General features: G+C 45.9%; 1 protein-coding gene across 1 annotated transcript in view; it reads right to left on the reverse strand.

Moving 5' to 3' along the window:
- Arsb (arylsulfatase B) overlaps positions 1–23,193 on the reverse strand; it is a 157,439-nt gene extending 134,246 nt beyond the window's left edge. Inside the window, exons 1-3 of the mRNA XM_050153857.1 lie at positions 22,502–23,193; positions 7,946–8,132; positions 3,799–3,989 (exon numbers count right to left, since the gene is read on the reverse strand). Coding sequence (XP_050009814.1) covers positions 3,799–3,989; positions 7,946–8,132; positions 22,502–22,804 — 681 coding nt within the window. The 5' untranslated portion in view covers positions 22,805–23,193. The remainder of the gene's footprint in view (positions 1–3,798; positions 3,990–7,945; positions 8,133–22,501) is intronic.
- Between the last annotated feature and the right edge of the window lie 4,642 nt (positions 23,194–27,835).

Consider the following 27,835-nt stretch of genomic DNA (forward strand, 5'->3'; position numbering starts at 1 on the left):
GGACCCTGCCTGCAGCCACTATGGAGTCCTCCAATGGAAAGCTGTACCCAGTTTCTCCACACCTGCCAGCTGTAACCTCTGCTCACTGCTCAGAGCAAACAGCCAGCATCTGAGGATGGGTTCCTTACAGGTCTGCGGACCTGAGGCCTAGCCCGCTCTGGCCTTGGCTTTGGAGAGGGGCCATTCTCACCTCACTGACTCTGGATTCACACTAATGCCCTGCCCAACGTCAGCCTCCACCCATCCCTGTTTATGTTGGAGCCCAACATGTCCTTGGTATTCTCTCAACTCCAGACTTGTATTCTGATCAACTTAGCCAGTCCTAACTGTGACCCTTTCAAGTATCCTAAGACTATAAAATGAAGTCCCTGTTGGGAAATCATGACTAGACATTTGAGTATCACAGAAAACCCAGACCTAGCCAGCAGAGCTGTTCGATGCTAATGGCTCTTTCCCCTTTCTATTATGCTCCATGTCTCCTCAGTTCTATACTCCGAACATCCCCACAATGGAGAGAAATCACACATCACTGAGGAGCAAAGTCTTATTTTTATTTCTTTATAGGTTTTCCTAATTCAAAGTATGAATGGAAAAATGTATTACTTTTTTTTTTAAATAAATGTTACTACTGTGAGCGTCCCCTGACACCAAGGAGAAAGAACATCCCTTCCTGACGCTTTACAGCCATGAGAAATGTCCCCACTCAATAGCGACACAACAGCTCTATCGATTTTCTCCCTCAGCTGCCCCTTAAAAGCAGGGACATTTTTAGTTGACTTGTGGACACTTCACGGGAATTCCTTTAATGACTCCCATCTTAGAACAGATGCCATGCTATAGTCTATAAATGTCGCCTGGCAGCCTAGCACAGAACCAGGTTAAACCCTGTAAGAGATCTTACAAAGGTGCCGCTCCCAGAGCCAGTGATAGGCACCGGTCTTGGGAACTGAAGCTGGCAGATGTGCAAATGGTTGAGCTGCCACTGACTACCATTTCCTTGCCTGTACCTGTGCTTGGGGACACTGGGCACCTCAGACACTGGCGGGGAGCGTCCATCTCCCATCTGCTCATTTCGTAACGCGATCTGTGGGCGGTGCCACGCTGACAACACCCTCCCATAGCCTGGGCGCGCCTGAGGCCTGTTAGTGTCCCCAGATCCAGCGCTTTCCCAGCCTGCCCAGTTTAGCCGCCCACCCACAAAGAACGGCTTCTGCACAGCTGCTTCCTCTTAGCTGCTCGATGTCACGAGGGCACCGGGAGACAATACTGTTTGGTACACATTTCTAAACATTTGAGAGAACGTTTCCCTTTCTTCACAGACACAGTTGACTAGAGATGTCAGCATGAAGCTCTTAAAAACCCAAAGTGAGGCAAGGCTGAGACGGTCACCAGGGAAGATTCCCTCATCCTGAGTAAGAGGAGCCAAGACAGAGGCTGGAAGCTTCTATAGCAGACAGGGAGTCGTGAGGCGGTCACTAAGGCTGAACAGGTGTGCAAGCCAGAACCTTGGCCAAGACCTGTGCTGAGTGCCTCCAGGCAATGACTTTTTTTTTTTAAATATTTATTAATTTATTTATTATGTATACAATATCCTGTCTGTATGCCTGAAGGCCAGAAGAGGGCGCCAGACCTCTTTACAGATGATTGTGAGCCACCAAGTGGTTGCTGGGAATTGAACTCAGGACCTTCGGAAGAGCAGGCAATGCTCTAAACCACTGAGCCATCTCTCCAGCCCCAGGCAATGACTTTTTATTGTAGGCAGAGTATCCCTGTGGCTTAGAGTATCACGAGGTCAGACTGTGAACCTGGGCTAGGTGGTTGAGAGTGCCCTGAATAACACGTCATAGAATCCTAACTACACAGGCTACTCACAGTGACAGCATGGGACAACCTCTGAGGCGAGGTGACAGAATACTGGCGACTCAGTCCTGCCGCGGACCGGTCCCTCACAACGTCTGACATCATCATTTCTTACAAGTGTCCCGGGAGAGTCTAATACAGTGTCGAAACTGGGACTGCAGAGCTGAATATGAACTGGGTTTCAAAATCACTGCCCTCGGATACTAGCTGGGAGCTAGGGATGCTGATTAGGAAGAGAGCTCACGTTCTGACGCTGCCTTCCAATGGCCCTGGGACCTTGAACAAGTCTCTTCATTTCTCCAAGTCTCTTTGCTTAAATAAAAGTGGTGTGCCTTCCTCAAAGGATAACAGAACATTTACTTAAAACCTGACTTTGACTTTTTTGGTATGAGGAGATGCTTATAAAATGCCACGCACACACACAGTTAAGAACTACAGTACTGGCAGCGAGGAGGGCCATGCTAGCGAGACCTCTTCCATGGAACAGAGGCTCTTAGGGGCTCCTGTTGTCCTCAGTTTCATGCCCACCCACCCTCCCGGCTTGAATACCCACCACAGAGAACCCTTTCACCCAGCTGCTGCTTTCCGTCCACTTACTGATCCATGAAGTCAGTTATGGAGCTCACCAACTGTCTTTGTTTAAACCTAGACTGAAAGTGTGCCTGTTTCTAAACGTTCGAGAGAACGTTCCTCTTTCTTCATGTTGCGTGGAAGACACAGTTGCCTGGAGATGTCAGCATGCCACTCTTAAAAAGCCAGAGTGAAGCAAAGATGAAAATGGTCACCAGGGAAGATCCCTCATACTGAGTAAGAGGAGCAAGACAGAGCCTAGAAGATTCCATACCAAACAGGGAGTCACTGGTAGGTCACTAAGTCTGAACAGGTAGGCAGATCGGGACCTTCACATCGCCAGAGACGAAGAGCAGAGGCAGGACCTGCGCACTTTCTGGGCTCCTCCGTGTCGGGCAGGCTCCCACCGCAGGACACTCTGTGTGAGTGTGTGACTACATTCATGAGGACACTCTTTAAGCCCAGTGTCTGACAACATAATTTCCAAAGCCCTTGGATTCTAAATCCAGGCAATCTGGGTCTAAGGCTAGTCACAGCTCTTTTTAACCTGCAGCTGTCTGAGCATGACATGCCCAATGGCTTCCTTAGTTACCTGTGAAAACCAATCTAACACACATTTGAATTTTTAAAGCTCGGTGTTGCTAAGATGGCCATTTCCTTTAAGTTAACCAATGAACACCAAATAAAGCAACTGCCTTTTGTTTTCTTGGTAAAAGTCGGTCAACAGATTCTAAAATTAACATGGGCATAGAAATGATTCAGAGTAACCAAAATAATCCTGAAAAGTATAAGATGGGAGAGTTTGCTCTGAGCCCTGAACTCCTAACAGTTCTCCATAGGGGCTCCACCTTGTATGCAGACACCTGTTTGGGAACCAGAAGCCCTGCTTCCTAGTCATTTACAGTGCTTGCACATAGAGCATCATAAGAGCAAGCAATGTTGGGCAATGATGGCGCACGCCTTATTCCTAGCACTCTGGAGGCAGAGGCAAGTGGATCTCTGTGAGTTCAAGGCCAGCCTGGTCTACAGAGTGAATTCTAGGACAGCTAGGCTCTGCAGAGAAACCCTGTCTTGAAAAAACAAAACAAAACAAAACAAAACAAAGAGAAAGCAGGGTTTCCATGAAATCCTGAAAGTCAACATCCCTACACCTGCAGTCCAGGGTCCTCTCCCATGAGAATCGTCTCTTAGGGGTTCCTATATGCTGCATGACTTTCTCCCACACTGATCCACAAATCTTTAAGATTCTTCACTTTTAATCACCTTCCCTTTCTGGCTAACTGGAATGTGGTCTAATTTTTTTTTTTTTAAAAAAAAAAAACCTTTAGAAGTAAGAAAATTTTGAGAATAATTAAGAAGAAGCCTTACCTTCTCTGGTGGGTGGTTAGCTATGAGGGTTGTAGCCCTTTTGCTAAATATGTTTGTTGAATAAATATTTGTATACTCTGTCGCAGGTTCTTCACCGTCTCGGAAATCAAGAGCACACCGCGTAACATTCAAAGGCTCAATTAGTGCGCAGACCTCGTGGGTGTAATAGTTTTCACTGCCGAGGAGATAGCCTACAAGAAGAATGGGAGACGAAACAGTCAGCAGGCAAAAAGCTTGTTAAGCAAACGAAAGTTCCAGCATTTAATTGCCTAATGCAACTGATTGCCCGTGACGAGGCTAATCAAATGACAAGGCTAATCAGAGCTCCATTTCTTAACATCTCTATATCTGTTGGCAGACCCCGTTGAAATGTGACTGCACAGAAGCCCAAGTCCCCTTCTCACTCGGGTCTTTCAGGACATCGGTTCCATCACGTCAGCTCTGTAGGTGGATGGTTCTGTGGAAACAGGTTCTTAGGAATCAGAGTTCAGGTTCAGTAGGCAATAAGATGGTAGTCCTTTAAGGCTAAGAGGAAAGATCATACGCTGGTAATGCGTTTTGATGCAAGGTTTATTTGTAAGATAATAAAAACGGGATTCAGCTCACGCCATTTGCTGTACTGCTGTTGGGAGACTGACGCCCGAGGTTATTTATGAACGAGGCCTCAGCGAGAGTTATTTTTAGTCAAATGCTGACACCCACTGGTGGGAAGATACAAACCTTCCCAAATATGAGCTCTCTCTGCTCACGTACCAGCTCCAGGTCAGAGGAGAGTGTTCTAGCTAGACTGTTCCACACACAGCAAGTTTGGAGTCACGCTGCTGCTCACTGAGCTGAGTGGCTGTCACCTTCACCTTCTGTAAAGAGCCCTCTCCCTCAGCAGGGACCGAAGCCAGGAGAAAAGGAAGTTTCCCAATAGCTGTTCTGTGAATGTTACCTGTTTTGTTAAGTATAAAAGCAAGCTGTGCTGTATATTAGGATTCCATCCACAGACTTGCTCAGAAGTCAGTCAGCACAAAAGAGAGGCAGTGCTGGCCCAGGGCTGGGGTCCGAGGGGAAGCTGGGGTGACTGCTTTGGAAATTTGGTTTCTTTTGTGAGTGATTAAAGATTGTCCTGTGTCTGGGTTGTGATGATATCGACACAATCCCTCAACTTGCATAAAAATTACTAAATTAAATACCTTGATTGGGTGAGCTGCATAGTATATGAATTATGCCCCAATGAAGCTATTAAAAAGAAATAAACTTTCCTAGGCTCTTAAATATATTTCCTTTTATTCTTAAAGTGATGAAAAATGGACCTAGCTCTTTCCCTTCTCATGGAATTTCTCTATAATGATAATTTAGAGCCTTCTACGGCTTATATAACAATTCAATTTATAATTAACTTATATAATAATTCACTTTAGATTAACCATTTTCCATGATCCAAGGTCAAGGTCCTAAACCTAATTAGTATAAGGATCTTAAGACAACTTTTTATATGATTTTCACTTTTTTCATTTATAGCAAAAATATATAACATATTTATTACTTAATGTGAAACAGAAAAATACACATTCACAAAATATAATTTCAGGGTCTGCTGCGATGGCTCAGTGGGGAAAGGTGCCTGCTACGTTTCAAACCTGACAACCTGAGTTAGATTCCTGAGATCCCTACGGTGGAAGGAGAAAAACTGATTCCTGCAAGCTGTTCTCAGACCGCCACATGTGTGCTGGCGTGCATGCGTGCACACACATACACATGAATGAATGAATGAATGAATGAGTAAGTAAATAAATAAAATGAAGAATAAGAATCTCAACCCTTACCTCGGCAATCAGAGTGATCGGGACCTAGTTTATGTTTTAACATCGATGAGGTATTAGAGTTTGGAGAGAAAAGTTCAGGTTCTCTATCCATTCATATAAACTATCACTGGGGAGGACATGTGCACAGGCTATATTTGGTTATAGGAGCCACAAACATTGACAGGAGAGTTGCAGAAACAGAACCACATCCTCAAACACTTGGCCAAGCTGACCCCGCACAGCCAGTGACAGTCACACAATGCTGTCATCATTGCAGTCCACAAACCTGAGGGCTGAACCTCAGGACGACGGCCGTCTAGGCTTTTGTGAGGAACTTTAGAAAATACTTTTGAACAACTAAATCTGTGTCCTTCAATGGTTTTATTGAGATGCAGTTCAAGTCGACACGGTTACCCGTCAAGTGTGTACTTCCTTAGCTTCGAAGGCATTCATAACCACCTACCCGCTTCCAGCACGACGGCTAAACTACAGTGCTAATGACAGCCATGCGCTCCAAATACTCTTGGTGGCTGCAAGTCTCTCTTCATGTAAATGTGGGTATTGGTCTACCTAGCTCCGGGGTAGAACTTAATTCTCCTAAAGCCTATGATTCTGTCTTCTATGTGAAGGTTTCCGTTTGTGTCTATGTGTGAGTGTGTGCGCAGGCTAAAATGCAATACTTACCACTGCCAGGAGCTAGCCCCCTTTGTTGTTTAAGACAGGTTCTTTTATTGGCTTGACAATTAGGCTAGGCCCCTTGGCCAGTGTGCCCCAGGGATTCACCCACCTTCACAGCCCATGTGCCAAGACTAGAACCCGCAAGGCACCCAGTTTGTTTGTTTGTTTGTTTCACTTGGGCCTAGGGACTGAACTCAGGTTCATGGGTGCACTATAGAGACCGAACTCTCTCCCTAGCTGTCCAACCAAAACTTGGATTTTTCATAAAGATTTTTAAGATCCACAGTCTGTCTAAGGACAGACACGAAACATCTAGCAAAGTCCTGGGTGGAAACAAAAGTCCCCACGGTGCACAAGCCATTCCTCTGGAACATCCAGGATGATAAATCAATGAAGTCTGAGTTTAACAGTCATTCAAGGGCACTGAAGACTCAGCCAGAAAGAATGTCATGGCTGGCTAGCGGTGCTGCAGCACCCCAGGCAGGAGAGGGACACACCTGCTCTCCTTTCTGACATGCTGGTGTCTTGACCTCAGGGTTAGATCCAAGCGCTTGGTGCGTCTGAGCGTATGTGGACCCGCTCCCTTTCACTGGGCTCTGCTTTGTCCTTACCTCACATGGAAGCAAGGAATGACCAAGGAGCTACAAGGAAGCCAGCACTCTGTGACTAGAGTGGCTCTCCACTCTGCCTCCTTCCCCAGAAGCTTTTCTCACAGCTAAGGGTCGGGAGCAGCTTCACTACCTCAACGCCTACTGTCCACTTAGCTTGGAATAATGTCCCTCTACCCCTCCTCTCTCCTCCCTACAGACATAAGAAGTCTCCAGTCTTAGGCTAGAATGTGGAGTGCTCCTGCAGCCACGCAGCTTTGTACTTCTTACTTATTTATTTATTTTGTAATTTGGTGCGTTGACATTACTCCATGTCTGACTAGTCACTCCGAGTTTGTTAGTCTACTAAAAATGTTTATGCTAACTAACCATCCAGTTTGGAAGAAGCAGGTGGGAGGGAGGGAGGGAGGGAGGTTACTGTACAAACAACAGAAAGACAGCTCCATATAAAAAGAACTTGACAGAAAGACACACAGTGAGCGGCAAACAGGTTAGTAATTACTGCAGAGTTTAAAACAGACGTGCGGTGTCACACTTTAAAACAAACAGCAGGCTTCACGTTTCTTTCCGAGAGCTCTCCTGTTTCTAGTTATCACTTCATTACCTGCCACTTCTGTTTATTATCTTTTATTGCTATTAATGCTTTAAATTGATTTTCTCCAATCTAGTAATTTCAGAAACAGATCACACAGGAGGAGAAGATGCCATCATTCTCCCCCCAACCCCCAAAAAGAGGGGCCTTTGAACCCAGGCCACGGGGAGAAAAGCGTGTAAACTTTAGTGAAGGAAGCACAAAGTCTGCCTCTAGTTCCACAGAGCCCCTCCTCCTCATCTTCAAGATGACCCTACAGAGTGGACAGTGGTCTCTGAGTGGTCCCATAAGGCTGTCCCTTAGGGCTCTGGCAAAGGTCCACCCAGCGTTAAGCACGGCTTATGGAGGGACCATAAGAAAGCAGCCCCCCTATGGTGCTTCAAGTTTCCAGTCATTGTGTTTGATGACACTTGGGTGTGTTTTATGAGCGGGATGTAGTAGGTCTGTGTTGTTAAAGAAACATGAATTTCCATTACCGAAGTAGGTATCGAATCCTCGGCGTGTTGGCAGACATTCTTTCTGACGCATTCCCAGGTGCCATTTTCCAACCATATGCGTAGCATAGCCTGCTTCCTTTAGGAGCTGGGGCAGGAGTTTTTCATCCAGGGGAACACAGCTGGGCTGACAGGTCATGATGAGGTAATGCTGTAAGCCCATGTGGATCTTAAAGAGACAGACACAGAAGCAGGGATTAATGCCCTGGAAACACTGTGAAGGAGTGAATACAGCAGCCACCTAAGTCACGGGAGCCGGATGTCCAGGTTTATTCTGAAAGGCGGTTTCCCCAGTGGTGCAATAGGTAGTGGACAGAAATAGGAATTGGATGTATGAATAAAAAGCATTATAACAAACCAATGTTTTCAACAAACATTGATCAAGGCAGTATGTCAGGAACCAGTAATTTAGTCTCTCAAGAAAAAGGATTCGAATCAAACTGCAGGTGAGAAGTTAAAATCTGATTAGAAGGATTTTGATTCTTCGAGGACTTGATGATTTTTTTAAAGACTTATTTAACAGTACGATGAAACTAATGGTTCATGATTCTTATTAGACTTTACATAAACCATAATCCGGAAAGACACTGATCTTTTCAAGAAAGCATCCCACTGACTGCTGCTTTGGAATGGCTTACGAAAGAATTCCCAGGGCACAGGGTCCACGCAGCATACTGTATTAAGAGACAAAGACTTGTTTAGTTTTAGAACAGTAAAAATGTAATTTCTATAATTTCAGAAGTTCCTTGGATTTTAATGGGAATACAATCCTAATAAATCCTTCACAAATTGAAATGATCATAAATTGCAAGATGCATTTAATAAAGCTAACCTGGAGGATACTGCAACCTAGACTAGCCCACCTTACATATCCTCAGCACAAAGCCTGCTTAACAGCAGCGTGCGTGTTCTTGGGATTTAATGAACGCCATACCAGAAGCAAACAGTATTGACTATGTGGACTTGACTTCTGAACTGTTATAAAGGTGAAAAGTATTGAGCTGAACCATGATAAACTGGATGCTGTCTATAAATGAAACTCTCTCTCCCTTTTCCAAAAGAAGGGGAACTACAAGCCTTTATGAGGCCAGACTTTCTTCATCAACTTTTACCTATGTAACATATTTAGGTCATATAGATCAGATGGCAGAAACTGTTCGACAACCTAGCTATCTTTTATGAACAGAGGCAATTAAAAAAATCAAACAATGCTAAGCTTCATGGCTGTTGTAGAAGGCATGCTTTTTCTCACTCTTTGTTTTTGGTAACATATAATGGGCCCATTATTGCCATTTTCATGAATAAATGCATTCTCATTTCTGCTAGAGTAAATTGCAAATGGTGTAATTTGTGTGTTTATTCTTTTAGTCCTCAATAATTTTTTAAGCAAAAGCAGATATCCTAAGACCAAAAAGTTTGACGATAGACTCTACTGTATGATAAGGACCATTGTTCTGAAGAAACATAGGAGAGATGGTGACAGGTGACATGGCATAGGTGGCCAAAGAACACGTCTCTGAATCTCTGAAGATATGTGTGAGAAGTCAGCTGCACACAAAGAGTACTAACACCATCCCTGTCCTGGATTGTGAGAGCACTCTCGACTTGCCCGTGGCATTTGAAAGCCAACGAACAGAAGCCTAGGGACCTGGGCCGAGCTCTTGTGCTGTCAGATGCTACCATACCCGAGGATGGATGAAGGACTGCTCCGCCGGCCCTGGCTTTCCCTAGCACTAGATCCTGTGTTTCCTCAAAGCAGTGGCCCTCAACCTTCCCAATGCTGCAACCCTTTAACACAGTTCCGCATGCTGTGGTGATTCCACAACCGGAAAATTATCTCAATTGCTACCTCATAACAATAATTTTGCTACTGGTATGAATTATAATGTAAGTATCTAGTGTGTAGAATATCTGAAAGGCAACCCCAGAGGGGTCTCGACCCACAGGGTGAGAGCCAACGCCTTAGATACACAGGGCTCTGAGGGCCGGGCGGTGGTGGCACACGCCTTTAATCCCAGCACTCGGGAGGCAGAGACAGGTGGATCACTGTGAGTTCGAGACCAGCCTGGTCTACAAGAGCTAGTTCCAGGACAGGCTCCAAAACCACAGAGAAACCCTGTCTTGAAAAACCAAAAAAAAAAAAAAAAACAGGGCTCTGAGGAGAGTGATGGCTATGGGTGTCAGCTCACCACCCAGGGAGGACTTCAGCACCCTGGTCCACTAAAGGTGGGTATCAAGCAACTTGCTGCTAATAATTCCTTAAATGTGTTTGCGCGTGATCGACATGCTACATAATACAATGCAGAATAGGACAGAGCAGGAACCCAACTCCATTTACAAACTTTGTGACCTTCAGACAGTAAGATAGTGGCTTCTGTGACTTCCTTCAGTCTCGACATTTGTAAGGTTATCGTCATCTGCATAGGAGGGAGCATAACAGTATCTATTTCCTGTGGTTTGGGCAAGATTAATGAAGGGACACATAATGCCAAGTGCATATTAAATATCCAGCAATGGTGATGGTAACAGGTCTGAGCAGTTATCAATAACACCATTCCCCTCCTGTCCTAGTATGCTCCTCTGCTGGTGAGCTAAAACGCTGACCAGCCCACCCAGCACGAGAAAAGCATTTATTATGCCCACAGATTGATTGCAGCCCATCACAGAGTGATGCCAAGAACTTGGAGGCAGGAGCTGAAGTGGAGACCACAGAGGAACCCTACTGACTGGATGTTTCTCAGGCGTCCTCAGCAGCCTTTCTTAGAGAGGAGGGGCCCACCTGCCTAATGATGACATTGCCCACGGTAAGATGGCCCATGCGACATCAATTAGCAACCAAGAAAATACCCTCAGAGACATGCCCCAGGTCAAGCCGATGGATGCAATTAGTCAATAGGGGTTTTCTCTTCACCAGTATTATCAAGCTGGCCACCAAGTTTAACCATCACACCTCCCTACGCGCTGCTTCCTTGAGGACCAAGGCTTTACGGGACTCTTTCGGCTACTCTTGAGCTGATTTCCTGGATTGTGTTTTGCAGATGACTATCATATACAGTGCACACTGGAACTTAACACTCGCAGTTCCACTCCCACTGGAACTAAATAAATATACAGTTAGCACTGACTTTCTCAAGCCTTCAATTGCTAACTACTCAGACCACATAGATCCATAGACTTACATTTGGATCAGTGTTATTTTCACTATTTTTAAATTATATCTACATGCGGAGGGAGGTGCCTGGGAACATGAGTGCAGTGATTACAGAGGCCAGAAGACAGTGTTGCAGTCCCTGGAGCTGGAGCTACCGGCAGCAGGGAGCGGCCAGCTCTGGGCACTGGGATCTGAACTCAGCTTCTCTGAAAGAGCAGCAAACAGTCTTAGTTGTTAAAGCCATTTGTTTTCAAGGTTTTGTTTTTAAATATTTGGCAATAAACAAATGCAAAATTTAGACAAAAATATTCAAACTTAAAGTTTCATTTTCTTTTTTACTATGAACTCGGATGAAAGAGTTTTCTCCCAAGTTCTGAGAGAATGTGCGAAGCTGGGATTGAACACGAAGCCTTGTTCATGCTCTTCCACTGAGCTCGGCCCTCTTAATGTTTTAAGACAGAGTTTCACTAAATTGCTCGGGAAACTCACTCCATATCCCAGGCTGGCCTTGAGTGTGTGACCTTCTTGCCTCAGCCTCCTGAATAACTAGGGTTACAGGGCTGTTCCACCAAGTGTATCATTTTTGCTATTTTGTGTGGAAATCACTAGTTTGCAGGCTGAGGAGGAACCACGATTCCTTGCATGCTGGGCAAATGCTCTGCCACTGAGCTATATCCTCACACGTCTCATGAACTTTGGATTTTTTGTGTATTTTGTCAGAGCCAACACTTTTGAAATTGTGGCTATTATGGCTTGAGTCCATGATATCTTTCCATAATTTCATTTGAGAGCCACATGGACTATCTTAAATGTTAAAGTATGATAAACTCACTATCATGGTTTCACAGGTGGGTATATATATCAAAATATATCAAGTTGTATGTTTAAAGTATGTACAGCTTATTGCATGTTAATCATATGTCAATAAATATTTTTATTTTAAAAATGGAAGTACATTTTTCTGTGGATTCTTAGGCCTCTGTCAGCAATAACTGGACACAGACAATGAGAATGTTCAGAGGCCTTTCAGGTGCCTTCTAACCAGGTGGTGTTCAGTCTCCAAACTGAAGCCAAAACAAAGGACTTGTTGCCCTTCCAAATCTGGCTTCTGATAGAGGTCAGTCAGTGGGGAATCACTAATCCAAGAGAAGGGGGCAGGAGAGAGTGGGCAGCCTTGGGTCAGGTGCCTGGCCACCGCACCTCTGCACTGAAGGTCACTCTGAAGGCAACTTCCCCATATGCCTCCCCTTCCAGGTCACATCAGCCCTTCCTTCCCTCCCCACTGGGTCTCTCCCGACACTTTCTGCCCACTCCCACATCTTCTAAAAACTCACTTTGCAGAGAAAGCCTCCCTAAGGGGCTTTCATTTGAATATGACGTCTCTTTCCTGATTCGTCCCTGAATGCCAAGGGTTTTATAATTTCTAGGGAAAGGTCCTCATCACTCTGCAATCGCATAGGCACATACATGTGCACAGACATACATGCACATATGCACATGCATACAAGTGTGTCCATACACACAAAAATTTCTTTCCACTGTAAGCACTACAAGCTTACTATACAGAAACTCGAGCCAAGGACCAAACACTTCATAACATATTCTAATATATCACCCAGCAGGATGTAAAAGTAGTATTTATGGAACCCAAAAGCATCGGTGGATATAAACGTGCAAAGCTCACATGGGAAGCTCATCTATCGCGCACAGAGAATGATCTCTGAGCACTAGAAAACACTGCCAAGAGATGCTTGGCAGCTTGGTTTTCCTGTGCCATGGGCACCAAGCCAGGCGGTCAGCTGAAACCCGTCTCCACTCTCTCCGATCACACAGAATGGGGAATTTGTTCTTTTTAGTTCCTGAGGATTTATTTGACAGGGCATTTTTATGGCATTACTGGGGAGCAGAAGTCAAACTCTGGATGACAGCCAGAAACGTGGTTGTGGTCTGTTCAAGCACTATTGGAAGTCAGGAAGCTATAATGTGTGGAGACGCAGTAAACAGGCAAGAACCATGCTCATGGCCCTCCAGTGCAGAACTCTGGAGTGACCCCACAATGCCTTGGGCAGGCTGTCATGGGGTACAAATGCAAACCAGAAAAGAAGGGCAGCTATCTAAACAAGAAAATCTACGACTCCAATCCAAACCTCATCTTCAACATCCAGAAAGAAGGTGTGAAGAGAAAAAGGCATAGCTGTAACCTATGAAAGCCCATGGGAGCTACCACCCGTCTGCCTTGTGTGGTGGTCTCTTCTTCATGAAAATAAATCCTCCTGCAAAAACACCCCTTCCAAAGATTGCTCTTGACCATCGAGGATCTGCTCCACTGATGCAAAGTCTGCAAACCCCGGGAGGGACTTGCTTCCCACGAAATAATTGACAAGAAACCTTTAGTCTTTTTCCTGAGATCTAGGAGATGCATGCTTAGTTTAAAAGAGAAAAACAAAACCAAACAAAACCACCTCCTGCTGTGGGGAGGAGGATCATGGCTCTTAGGTCAGAACTTTGTCCAGTTCTCTTTCTGAGGCCCATGCAGTGTACCGATTAAATGTGTGTCTGTGCTGTGTCAAGTTGACATAAGCTAAAGTCATCTGAAAGGAGGGAACCTCAACTGAGAAAACAGCGCCATAATATCAGACTGTAGACAAGCCTGTAAGACACTTCCTTAACTAGGGATTGATGGGGGAGGGCCCAGTCCATTGTGGTGATGCTATCCCTCTGCTGGTGGTCCTGGGCTCTATAAGAAAGCAGACTGAACAAGCCATGAGGATCAAGCCAGAAAGAAACACCTCTCCATGGCCTCTGCATCAGCTCCTGCCTCCAGGTTCCTGCCCTGGTTGAGTTCCTGCCCTGACTTCCATAGATGATAAACTATGATATGGAAGTGAAAGTCAAATAAACCTTTTCCTCCCTAACTTGCTTTTGGTCATGGTGCTTCTTCCCAGCAAGAGAACCCCTTCTAAGACAGTATCTCAGAGCTCAGGATGCTTCAGCCACCCCGTAAGAAACTGTACCAGGGGCTCGGTGAACCCCTGTAGCACACTTGGCAGTGGATGCCATTTGTCTCCCACACTGAACAGTGGAGGGATAATACCCGGTGGAACAGAAGGGAAGCGTCCATCTGCTTATCCCTCCATGCACCCGAGTGTTTGTGAAATGCCACCTCTACGGCACTTGAGAATTCAGGAAAGTGAGCAGGCCTGGCCTCTGCCTTACACACCACGGAGCCTGAAAGGAGGTTTCCACAACAGATCACAGCCACACGACAAGGCAGTGGCCGGCCAAGCTTCAGAACCCTTAGCCTGAGCTCTTGCCAGTTTCCTGCAGGTTTTGATCACGGTCAGAAAACACTTGAACCACCCCACAGTTTATGCCTAGAGACGGCCGGCCACAGGACAATTGGAGAGTGGAGAATCTGCTCCCTCCCCTTGCAGCCCGTCTGACAGTCAGCTCCAGGGCGCTGAAGCCAAGAGCTACAGAACACACATTATGCCTTAGGAGCCTGGCGTGGCCAGCTGGCCTGGCCCCTCAGCGCTCAGGTTTCAGAACTGGCCCGCACCACTGACAGTTTTAAGGGCCTATTTATTCTGTGGTGATCAGTAAAGAGCGCAAGGCTCTGACTAAAACCACAAAGCGATGTTGTTTGTGAAAAGAACAAACAAGGCAGAAATGGTTTCCGTGACTTCCTCTGTTTAAATTATGAATCCAACAGAAGCTTATTAAGGAAGAAAATATAAGGAACTCTGAGAAAAGGATTTTTTTAGTAAAGAGATATGATTAAGAAGCAAAATCAATAATAATGATCTGAGAGCAACAGACTATGCACAGATTTCCTTGTCAATTAGAAATTATTGCATTTATTATGTGTGGGGGGGTTAGGTGCATGTGTGTATATGTATGAGTGTGCTTGTGTGTAGACACGTGTATACCACCTCACACATGTGGCGATCAGAGAAGAGTTTGCAGAAGGTGGTGCTCTCCTCCCTACCATGTGGATTCCAAAGACTAAGCTCAGGTCAGCAGGCTTGGTGACAAGCAAGTGCCCTTACCTGCTAAGCCATTTCATTGTCCTCAAAGTGATAACCAACAACATCAGTCAATCAACTACAAAAATGCCACAAGTCAACTGATCACATTCCATGCAACTCCGAACTTATTTTCTTATTTCCAGTATCTTGGGAGGTAAACTAAACATCACCATCAGAGCAAGTGGCCCCTGGGTTCCTTGGACTGGAGACCCATGCCTGACTCCTGGCCTTCTTGCTAGCTCATATAAAGCCGATGCATCCTTTGTTTCCCCCTTAAACGAACACAGACATGAAAACTACCACCGGCAACACAATGGCCTGCTGGCTGCATGCTGCTCTCGTCTCTGCCTTTGGCCGGACGATGCTATGGCTCTTCTGACTAGAATCACAAGTCCTCGCCCAAAGTCCCCTCCCAATTCTCCCAGCTCCTCCACTATCTGTTTAATCCAATTCAATGACAGGAACCCATCAAGGCTGGTGGGGACCAGGCCAGACCCTGAGGACAAGCAGGAACAGCAGCTAGTAAGGCCATGTTTAGCCGGACCTTCATGCCACCAGGCCCTCTTCCTCTGCAACTGTCTCCTGCCAGTCGTGAGGCAAACTTGAAGCAAAAGTCAGAAATCACCTGCCCTGTGCCTGCACGGCCTCTTCCCTGTATTTCCTGTCCAAGGTTCCACTTCAGGGGTGAATAAAAAGCCCTGAGAGTGGCTTATTTATCAGGATGATTAAGAAAAATGTGGCTCAGGTCCCCTAGGAAAGAAACGGTGTCATCTTTCATTGTCTGTCTTCTCTGCCAAGGCTTATAGAATTCTGGTGTGGAGTGACCTCCTCGGTCCCCAGGGGAAGAACAAGCTGAGGACTAAAAAGAGTTACTTAGTGTTTTCCCTGAGACCTGCCATTTTTGTTGTCCTTCAATCTTTGCTTCCTTCCTTCATTCCTTCGTGTATGTGTGTGTGTGTGTAAGACAGAAAAACAGAGATGGGAGGGAGGCTCATTATGTAGGCCTAGGGTAAACCAGGCTGGCCTCCAACTCAGAGAGATCTTCCCAAGTGCTGGGATTAAAGGCGTGCACCAGCTCGCCTGGCCTCAAAAGCCTCATTTAAAAACAAGCGGGCATTTATTACCACAGAGCTACATTTCAAGTCCTTGTTTGTTTGAGACAAGTCTTGCTTTGTAGCCTAGGCTGGCCCTATGCACTTGAGTCTAGCCTCAAATTCCTAGTCCTTCTGCCTCAGCCTTCCAAGGCTGTGATTACAGGCACATGGCCTCCACCCAGCGCAGTCCTAGGCCTTGAACTATGATGGAGCTCCTTCTTGTGTCGGTGCACAGCACACACATCCGCTTAGCCGATCAATGTGAGTGCTTCTCACAACAGAGAGAATCAAAGTCAGCCTAATAGGAGGAGCAGGCCTTGAACTACTAACACATGGAACTAAAGAAAGGGCTGAATGGTGGCTCAGCAGTTAAGAGCACTCAAAGCTCTTGCAGAGGACCTGGGCTCAATTCCCAGGACCCACCATGTGCAATTGGTTTGTGTGTGTTTTTAATGTTGGCTCTTGGTCTTTGTGCAAGAGAGGCTGAGGAGATGCCCCAGTGGTTAAGAACACTGATTGCTCTTGCAGAGAACCTGGGTTTTGTTCTCAACACCCACATGGCAGCTCAACCATCTGCAACTCCAGTTCCAGTTACCTCTTCTGACATCCACAGGCACTGCAGTCCTGTGCAGACGCACATAAGGAGACACACATAATTACAAACAAAAATGAGATTTTTCTAAAAGTTCAAATTTACAATACAAAATTACAGACGAATGTTACATTAAACCTAGAAATTTTGTTTTTAAGAAACTGTTCGGGGGCTGGAGAGATGGCTCAGTGGTTAAGAGAATTGCCTGCTCTTCCAAAGGTCCCGAGTTCAATTCCCAGCAACCACATGGTGGCTCACAACCATCTGTAATGAGACCTGGTGCCCTCTTCTGGCCTGCAGGCATACACAGACAGAATATTGTATACATACTAAAAATAAAGAAATTTTTTTAAAAAAGAAACTGTTCTACAAATGTGTTCCAAATGAGCAAAAGGACACGTGTACAAGATATCGATATCACCTTCTTTGATAAGGCAAAAGGTTGAAATTACTTTTATATTCATTATTATGTGACTGGTTAAAATGCTCTGTTCTTGTAACAAATCAGCGTGCAGACATGCACGAGGATGCTATTTATTTAACAACATGAATGATGTCAAATGTTCAGTAAAATTAACCATGGGTAAAAAGGTGTGAAGAGAACACTACACTATCTACATGTGCGCTTGCATGCACAGTCACGAGACACTTCTGGAAGGATCTTGTCAGTCACAGCTCGTCACTTCTCTGTATACTTCTCTATAAATGGAAATGAACGCCTAAGGGAGAGGCTGGGGTATGGAAAACTTTCAACGTAAGCCCCTTTTGTAAGCTTTGAGGGTTTTAATTTTTTATTTGACAGGTTCACATATTTACATAACAGATTTAGATGCTTTCATACTTCATTTCCCACCTTGCGCTCTCCATTAGAGCCAAGCCCTTCTCAGCAAGTTCCCCTCCTGCCCTCATGACTCCTCTTTCTCTGTGACCCTTTGAGTTGAATGAGAATTTGTTTCCTGAGTGTGGGACTGGAAGATTCCACAGGAACGCGAGCTACTTACAGGGACTACACCACTGAAGAAAATAAAACCTCCCTCCCCCAAAATTTGGTTTTTTACACCATACGTGTTTTCTACTTAAAAATAAAATGTATAGGCAGATTTTAAAGATAATGGACAAAGGTCATGGGGAGAACACCAGCCTGGCTGTAGAGAGACTGAATTCTATCTACCACGACTACCTCCCTCATCCACGGTGCAGTCTCCCCACTACCCCACCCACCTCTCTCAGATGCTATACATTTTCCACCAAAGCATGACAGTTAAAAGGATCTTGTGAAAGAACTGGTAATAATTAAATGTCTTAATATAAAAACTTGAATTCATATTTCTGTTTAATTCTCAAAAGCAGAACAACCAACCTATACAGTATGTCAGGCAGCGCTAGGCAACGGGGTCCCATACAGCATGTAAAGTGTGCTAGGCAGGGTCCTCTCCTCCTGTGCAGTGTGTAAGGGGTGTGAGGCAGGATCCTCTCCTCCCGTGCAGTGTGTAAGGGGTGTGAGGCAGGGTCCTCTCCTCCCGTGCAGTGTGTAAGGAGTGTGAGGCAGGGTCCTCTCCTCCCGTGCAGTGTGTAAGGGATGTGAGGCAGGGTCCTCTCCTCCCGTGCAGTGTGTAAGGGGTGTGAGGCAGGGTCCTCTCCTCCCGTGCAGTGTGTAAGGCAGCGCTAGGCAGGGTCCTCTCATCTGTTCCTACCAAAGACAGGCTGGTGAGTATGATAAAAGCCCTTTTCCTAGGAACAGAAAAGCATCAGCGTCAAAGACATGTAAGGCTAGGTAAAGTATCAGATTTTAGCCCAGGTCCTGTATCTATCTGTGAGGAACCGAGTTCGCCAAGACTGAAACCCACCTCTCAGCATTCCTAACCATCCTCTTTACTCATCACTGTCAAAAGTCACACACACACACACACACACACACACACACACACACACAGCTCAAGAGAGCAAAGTTCAGTAGTCTAGGCTTGTCTAGATTTTCAAATCTGAAGGGTTCCCTAAACATTAACTCTCTCAACATTAGTAGGAGTGACATCCTATTTTCAATTCTATTGCTGTGATAAAAAAGAAAAACTGACAAAAAGTAGCTTAGAGGAGAAAGGGTTGTTTCATTTTGAGATTGCAGGTTTCAGTCCTTCATGACAGGGACGTCACAGCAGGAATGTAAGCTAACCAGCACGTCCACAGTCAAGAGCAGAAAGAAATGCACCTGTGCCTACTCAGCTCACTTTCCCCATTCCCATCCAAGACCCAAGCTCAGGCCATGCTGCCAACACCGTGGACTGCAGATAAATGAACACAATCAAGATCTGTCCGCATGCCAACCTAATACAGGCAGTCTCTCACTGAGATTCTCTTCCCAAGAGACAGTGCCAAGCTGACAGAACCAGCTACCACAAGTGCAGAGATAACAGACAGGACTCTTGAAGAGTTCTTACAAGTACCTCATTTTGAAATAGTGAACAATCTATTCATCTTATTGTACTGAACGATTCTTTCAGAAATAAGTCATTCCTATTTTATAGCTAACACAGGCAATCTTTAAGTAAAAATATGTTAGATTCATTTTTCAGATGGAGATGTTTAGGAGTGACTTAAATACTCAAAAAATAATAAGGATATTAAGTATGAAGGAGCTACTAGGGGTAATAGGCTGAACACTTCTGAGGAGGAAACACAGTTGCTGTAAGCGCTGATTCTGAACACATGGCTTGGTACGTGAGCAGTTCCATCATTTAGTCCTGTGGCCTTGGGCGCATTTCTTCTGGATGAGTGTGTGTGTGTGTGTGTGTGTGTGTGTGTGTGTGTGTGTGTGTAAATGTGGCTGCAGGTGTGTACACACACAGCACCCATCGTGGAGCCAGAGGACAACCTAAGGCAGCAGCCCTCAGGCACGATCCACTTTTCTGTCTTGAGAAGGCTCTCTCATTGCTCTGAAACTCTGCCATAGAGACCAGTCTAGCAGGCCTGAGAGCTTTCTGATGCCCACCTGCCCCCGCCTGCCCCTGCCTGCCCCCGTCTGCCCCTCACCTGCCCCTCCTGCCCCCTGTCTGCCCCCACCTGCCCCTGCCTGCCCCCCACCAGCCCCCGCCTGCCATCTTGCCAGGGTTCTGGCACCCGAGTTATCCCCAAGCCCAACATGTCTTATCTTGTTCCAGCCTCAGTTTACATCCTTGTGATAAAACAGCGATGCTAATACAGCACAAGTTTTAAAAATGTAAAAGCTATGCTCCTCGGTATAAATATGACATCGGGACAGAGGAACTAAAAGTTGATTTCAGAGAATAAGCCTGATTTTATGAAGAAAAGTATCTGGATGTTCCAGAACTATCGCCACTGCTGAATCACTATAACTCCATGAACTATAAAGAGGTTGCTATGTGAGAAAATCTACAGCTGAATATTTGGAAGGTACAGAAAATATTTCTTATAGTTTTGACAATGATTCTAAACAAGAAAAGGTCATCAGTTTTGAATTATTTAATATAAAAATCATTATTTTAACTAGCTTTGAAGGATAGGAGAAAGGTACCCAGAATGTACCAATGTGTAGAATTTGAAAGCAATAATCATTTTTAGACTCCAGTAAAAAGATATCACTAAGCCAAAGTAATCTTTAACAGGAACTCGTGGATCCTGTGGCAGACTATAATGGGTGGAAAAAACACCAACTATGTTTGAGTCAGCTCCCTTGAGATGCCTCTGGTGGTTCTGAAGTACACGGCTTCTCCTATCCCTTCACTTATTAACCACAGATGGACTCCCAGTACTCAAGTGTTTTCAAGGGCTTGCTGGGGTAGCACATTAGGGGGTGAAAGTAAACAAGTCCTACAAGAGGTTCGAGGTGCAGCATTGGCTTTCCTGTCCAGGTCTGTTAGGATGCTGTGTAAACCAACAGCCCCTCTGTTACTTTGCAATGTGAGTTCAGTTCTCTCTCTTCAGAGCAAACCCAGAACTACCTTCCCTTACTCCTGGGAGACTCCTACTGTGTGCTGGAGACACTTGCATTGGCCCAGGGACTACTGATTACACTTCACAGTCAGGAAGACTCCTTGGCATGACCTTCCCGCTGGTAGGGAAGCAGACCATGCTTAATTTCCATAGTAAACTCTTGGCTATGGGTGTTCCTGAGTCTCTTAGAGAAACATTATCTTCTCTCTCCAGCCTTCTGTTGAAATCTTTATCTTGGTCTTAGAACATGAGGTTAGCGTTGGTCTGAAAGGTTTGGGGAACACATATATAGGAGGGCAGTGAGTTCAAAATGCTTGTTGAATAAACTGTGTGCTTAGAATCCATTACACAGTAGATGACATAATACTTACACTTATTGCTAACTCATTTTTCCTCGAATATCGGCTACTTGACATCTTTGATTGACTTGTTCTGAATATCCACACTGGCTCCATGTTATCTAAATCTTTGCATGAAGAAAAGCCAGAAGATTGTGTGATTGTGTGTGTGTAGAAAGATAAGAGAGATGGATGGATGGATGGATGGATGGATGGGTGAATAGAGACAGAGATTGAATATCAGTATCCAAATAGTAGCCACTAAAAATTATCATATTTAATTTGGTCATAATCATATCAGAATCTTATAAACTCATCAACTGCAGTCAGAATGGGGGGGATGGCTAATTTCATAGGTGTGAGATGACCGGTGGATGCAGGAAACTGAGGCCCACAATTGAGTAGCTGTATGACTGTATGACTCGTTAGCTGACATCCGTGTAGGCCATGCTATCTCCTCGCCTGTAAAGGGGATTCATGATAACTACCTCATGGGGTGTTTTTCAAAATTAAGCTTAAAGACAATAAAACACACAAAAAAGTGTTCTTCCTGTTCCTGATCATCTAACATACACATAGTCCGTGGGGAAATCCGTGTGCTGCACTTTTCTAAAAGGCAGTGAAGACGACCATACAGGTTGGATTTACCCTCCAATGTGGACGGAGTATCAGCAACCCGTGTTTCATTCTACGGATGCGGAGGACCTGGCAGTGACTTCCGTTGTTAGTTGTGTACAGCGGAGGACCTGGAGGACAGGCGCTGGAGTGCCCAGGTTGTTGGCACATGGGTAGTTACGGGCAAGTGCTTATTAAAGGGAAAGACAGATACAGAGGCGCTTGCCCTACGCCTTATCTCTCCTGTAATGGGCTCCAAGGCACAAAGGAACTGGGGGTAAAGGTTAAGACTTTTTACAGTGCCCTCCAGGCTCACACATTGCAGGCTTCTCTGATTTTGCTCTCCTTGTCAACAATCCCAGTCTTTTTAATGTTTCCAAGTTAATCTCTGAAACTCCCATGGTTTCCTATCCTCCCGTCCCAGCAGCTCACTCCTGACCACTGAGCACACCGGTTATCAGGATCCTTCCCACTCTAATTCCACTCTGGAGCTCCGTGGGCCTCTCTCACTTTCTCCATCCTTCCTCCTTAGGTCCCCATCTACCCTTGACCCTGGGGGTTCACAGGCACAGCACCTCGAGTTCCCAGAAACCTCCTCTCCTCAGACCTTGAGAAAATGAAAGCCACTTCAGCACTGGAGGCACCAAGAGGAAGCCGGGCATGCGCAGAGGCCTGGGGAAGCCAAGGGCGGCGAGCGCGGTCCCACCGAGCCCCTGGTGCCAGCGCGCGGGCTCGCAGAGCCACGCAGGGCAGGCGAGAGGCCACCTCGTACCTGATAGCGCCCAGTGAGCAGCTGGCTCCGCGAGGGTGTGCACAGCGGCTGCACGTAGTAGTTGTCCAGGACCACCCCGCCGGCCGCCAGCGCATCCAGGTGCGGCGTGCGGATGACCGAGCCGTGGAAGCCCACGTCGTTCCAGCCCAGGTCGTCTGCCAGCACGAAGACCACGTGGGGCGGCCGAGCAGCCCCGGAGGCCCAGCCCGGCGACGGCTGCAGGAGCAGCAGCGACAGGAGCAGCTGCAGCTGCAGCCCTAGGCTTCGGGCCTGCCTCCCGGTGCATCCCCTCGGCTCCCCCATCCTTCGCAGCCGGCCGAGCCCGAGCTGCTGTTGTCCCAGACAGAATCGGGAACTGAGTGACCCGGGGCCCGGCAAGATTTCATTCACTGGGGCGGGCCGCGGGCTGGGGAGGGCCGGTGTCCACGCCCTCCGCCTCCCCCACGGGGGCGGGGGAGGAGCCCGCACAGAGCACGCGTGTAAACTCCACTGGTGTGGAGCTTTCAAAGCCTAGAGCAGAGAGAGGCCCCGTTATTTTCCCTAGCCATGGAACTTGAGAACCACGAGTTCCAAAGGGTTTAAACGTTTCTTATCTGATTAAATCTAGCTGCAACCTTGGCAGCTAAGCGGTATAATTAGCTCCTCTCTTCACCCTCCAGAAGAAACCACCTTGTAAATGGTTCTACTCCTGGCTCCCCTTTCTCTGATTCCATATCCCTCTTTCTCGTGTGTTTGGGGGGGGGGGGGTTGTAACTAGCAAGTTGTGTCTAATTCAAGGCCATAGCTTGGGGCACTTGGGAAAAAACAGAAGACAGCCATGAAGGTGGTGGTGATTCAGATCCATTTATAAAAAGTGTGTACCCATGAAGCCACTTCCTTCCCATCAGCCGTGGGCTGAACACCGTCCGTTTGCACAGGGTGAAGTTTCATTTCCAGGTTGTTTGGGGGTGTGCCCACAGAAGACCGTCTGCTTACTCAATGTCTAGAGATAAGTGATAACTGTCGGGTGGAGGAGAAAATACTGCACCTAGGGAAGACACCCTCTCAGGCCGAGGCCAAGTCCACGGAGCTATTGTACAGCTTTAGATACCGTCCTCGAATGATAGCCTTGACAAACCGTCCTCGAATGATAGCCTTGTCAAACAACTACCCCGATGTGCACACGACTTCTATGCAGCTGGTCAACAGGCATTTGTTGCCTTGTTCCTTAAATGGCTTTTAACTTCTTATCGGTTTGTTCATTAAATTAAAGAAAATCTGATGATGTATTCATTTTTGCGTTTGTGTGAGAGTAAAGATTTTTCCTTTTTTTTTGGGGGGGGGAAATTATCCTTAACTGCTTAGCTTATTTCCCTCTTAACATAATTACATCTTTTTCCTTTGCAGTAGATAACTACTTTTCGTCTTTTATAAAGAATGTAGCTGAAAGGTTTTAAATTTTAGCATTGTAATTTTAGCATTATAAAAGAGTAGTTTGTTTCCCTTTGTGTTGAGAATGGACTAGGGGGAGACAGAATTGTCCACTGTGGTCTTTGCATATTCTTCCACCCCATAGTTGTTCTCTGTATCCCCCCCCTCCTTTTTTGATGTTTTTGTTTTGAGCCAGCTCCTCACCATGTGTCCCAGGACAGCCTCCTCAAGTTCTCTGTCTTCCTGCCTCTTCCTCTAACAGAGGGGAACTGGGGTTACAGTCACATGCCACCATCCCAGGCTTTCCCTGTCCTTGATAAAACTCCAGCAATCTAGCAAACCCTTCTTTAACAACTGCTCCTGAATCTCCACTCCAGACTTCCAGTGTCCTGCACTTTCAGCTAAGCATATAGGCAGGAGGTACCCTGGAGACCTGCAGGTGGAAGGGTCCCTTTTGGTTTCCCTGTGTCCTGAATGTCCATGGAGTGCATGCTGTAGCAATAGGTTAGTTGTTTTAAGTAATCTCTCTACTGGTGTCCATTTGCTGCTTCGTCAAAATTTGAGTTGGCGACACTTTGTACACGCATGCAGCAAAGTGGTGTGGATGCTTCTGGAGCCTCAGACAGAGGCGCAGTGTGATTAGCTCCTTTGTGGAACCACTGTGGTACTGGCATCCTATCTCCACTGAAAGTTACCCTTTCCCCCTTGTTTTCAAACTTCGCTCTTTGGTTTTTGTCTCTTGCTTGAGTTGGTTATAATTAGGATGGCTACCAATAGTGACCTTTTAGTTTTCTTTCTATGAGTTTCTGAGTTCCTTATGTATTTAATTCACTGTGAACTCTTGGAATCTTGTTGTGATTAATATGCCCGAATTTTTTTAGCATAATTATCCCCCCATCTCAACAGACAGAGACTGCTTTATTGGAACAGTGAGTGGTCCCCAACATTTCTGAGGGATGAAAGTTAAGTGCATTTAGTGGGCATGAGAGATACACACACGCACACACACATACACACATGCACATGCATGCACACGTACACACAGAATGCACACACTCACACACACACGTGAGCACACACACACACAGCAACCAGGAAGTTAGAGCCATTTTTTTGTGACTTGCTTGGGAGCAGAGTGGGTTATTTTTACTATCTGAACATAATGTTTCGACATGTGGATCCAGAATGGTCAGGCTGGAGCTAAGTCATTCTTTATGGCTCAGAGCTATTGCTCCCCCCCCCAAGCCTGACTCAATTCATCATGACCTGAGGCCAACATATCCCAACTCTGGAAGAAAAAAGGGGGGGTTGTAGTTTCAGGGAGGCTGCTTCCTGCTGGAAGGAAACTACAATCTCAACATTTGGAAGCGGCATGTTGAGGTAGCATTCAGGTGGGATAGGGGCTGGTCATTTTCTGCATGAAGAATTCAGTGACCCTCTGGGAGGCAAGAAGATGCTCAACTCAAGGCCAGTATTGCAATTCTCTGTTTCCAAACAAATAAAATGTTTGCTGGTGTTTTATTGGAACTGAATTAAGTTTCTAAGTTAATTTTCAGAGATCAAGATTTCTATGATACTCAATTATAGCCACCAGTAAGAGGTGCCTCTCCTTTCTTTGTGCATTTTTTATTAGATTAAAAAAATACCAATCTAAATTTCCACTCCCTCCCCTTCTCCTATCCCCTCCACACACCCTCCCATCCCACCCCCTCCAGTCCTCAGAGAGGGTGAGGCACATTGCTTTGTGGAAAGTCCAAGGCCCTTCCTACTAAATCTAGGCTAAACAAGTTATCCATCCAAAGAGAATAGATTCCCAAAAAGCGAGTACAGGCAGTAGGGATAAATCCTGGTGCCACTGCCAGTGGCCCCACAGTCTGCCCCAGCCATGCAACTGTCAACCACATTCGGAGGGACTAGTTTGGTCCTACACTTGTTCCTTCCCAGTCAGGCTGGAGTTGATGAGCTCCCATTAGCTCAAATAGACTTTTTCAGTGGGCGAACCCGTCATGGTCTTAACCTCTTTGCTCATATTCACATTCCTCTCACTCTTCAACTGGACTTTGGGAGCTCAGTCCAGTGCTCCAGTGTGGGTCTCTGCCTCTGTTTTCATCAGTTGCTGGATGAAGGTTCTATGGTGATATTTAAAATATTCATGAGTCTAACTACAGGGCAAATCAAGATCAGGCCCCCTTTCCTCTATTGCTTAGGGTCTTAGCTGGGGGGGGGGAGGGAAGGTGTGAGGAGAACTTGAGGGAATGGGATAGTCGAGATGGAGAAAGGACAGCGATGAGAACAAGGAAAGAGACATCTTGATTGAGGGAGCCATTAGAGGGTTAGCAAAAACCTGGCTCTAGAGAAATTCCCAGACTCTCCACTTTTAAGACCTACTTCTGTAACCTTTAGGAGTACATTAAGATTTTTCTCTAGCACTTTTTTTGGTGGCTTTTTTAAATTTTATTTTTATTTTATGTGCATTGATGTTTTGCCACAGGTGTCAGATCTCCTGGAACTGGAATTGCGGACATTTGTGAGCTGCCACGTAGGTGCTGGGCATTGAACCTGGGTCCTCTGGATGAGCGATCAGTGATCTTATCCACTGAGCCATCTCTCCAGCCCTCCTCCAACACTTTTCCACCTATTAAATCAATTCCTGAGTACTTCTCCTTCTCTGCTGTTGTTGAAATGGAGTGGTCACTACCATTTTATCTTTCAAAACATTGTTAGTTATGCATATTGATGTTGTAATCATTTAAAAAGATAATGTGGAAAAATCTCCAGTACACCTTCTTCTTGGAAACAGTGAAAGTTATGGGTGGCATGCTTTTATTTTCTTCAAGTGTGTGAGTGCGTGTGTGTATGTGTGTGGAGAGAAAGGGGGAGGGCTGGTTGTCCTAGGTAGATAGGTTGGTCAGCAGAGGGATGGGAACATCCTCAGTTTTCCACCATATGTGTCCTTCTGTGCCTTCAGTTTTTGAAAAACCTCTGCCTCTGAGTACCGATCTCTTCTTGTCCTACTCCTATTAACATTATTATTAGTGATGCAATGACACAATTTGCAAAGCGTCATGAGCAAGTCTTCACCCTCCACTAAGGAACCCACACCCACACCCACAGCCACAGCCACCCATGCCTGCTGTCTCCTGCTGAGTCCTGCTTGTGCTGAAAACCAGTGAACTAAGCTCAGAGACAGAACCCCAAGCGATTTTTTGTCTCAATGCCTTTGAAGGTGCTCAGTCCCAGCAACCGAGGCCAGGCCTCCTCAAACCCCTATGTCTGAACATGAAACCAACCGTTGGTGTGGGTGAAGAGAAGGTAAGCAATTGCTGAGATAAGGCTGGCAAGCGGGCTTTCTTCAGAGAGATAACTAAACGGCATGCCAGTGTGTTAAGTTGTGGTTGATGTTGCTCATTGCTCCTGGAGGCACAGGTCAGGCGCCTGAGCATCAGAAAGGGGGCCAAAATCTGTTCATCTAGATGCTGTCTACTAAACTATTTTCATGATGTATTTGGTTGTAGAAATGGATGTGTAACTAAGAGCAAAGGATCTCATAGGTGTGTAAAAGGCCTTCCAAGGAGTGTTCTCGAGGCCTTGGACCCTTCTTCCATTTGTTAGTACTTACGTGCATACACTTTCTGTACTGTTGAAGCAGAAAGAGCCCTTGAGCCTCCAGACAGCATATTAAAAAGAAAATTCTTCATAAAGAGTACCTTCAGTTTAGTGTGTGTGTGTGTGTGTGTGTGAGAGAGAGAGAGAGAGGGGGGGGGAGGGGAAAGGGGGGGGAGAAAAATAATTCCCTTTAGCTCTTAAAATTCCCCAAATTTATGAAATTGATAAGTTAGAACAAGAGCTGATGCTAATTCAAAATGAAACTACCTTGACCCCTTCACCCTGGCCACTGTTTGTCACCTCCAATCTCAAAGCCAG

Source organism: Alexandromys fortis, unplaced genomic scaffold, assembly GCF_014885135.2.
Source record: "Alexandromys fortis isolate MF-2015 unplaced genomic scaffold, M_Fortis_MF-2015_v1.1 scaffold_79, whole genome shotgun sequence".
NCBI classification, from domain to species: Eukaryota; Metazoa; Chordata; class Mammalia; order Rodentia; family Cricetidae; genus Alexandromys; species Alexandromys fortis.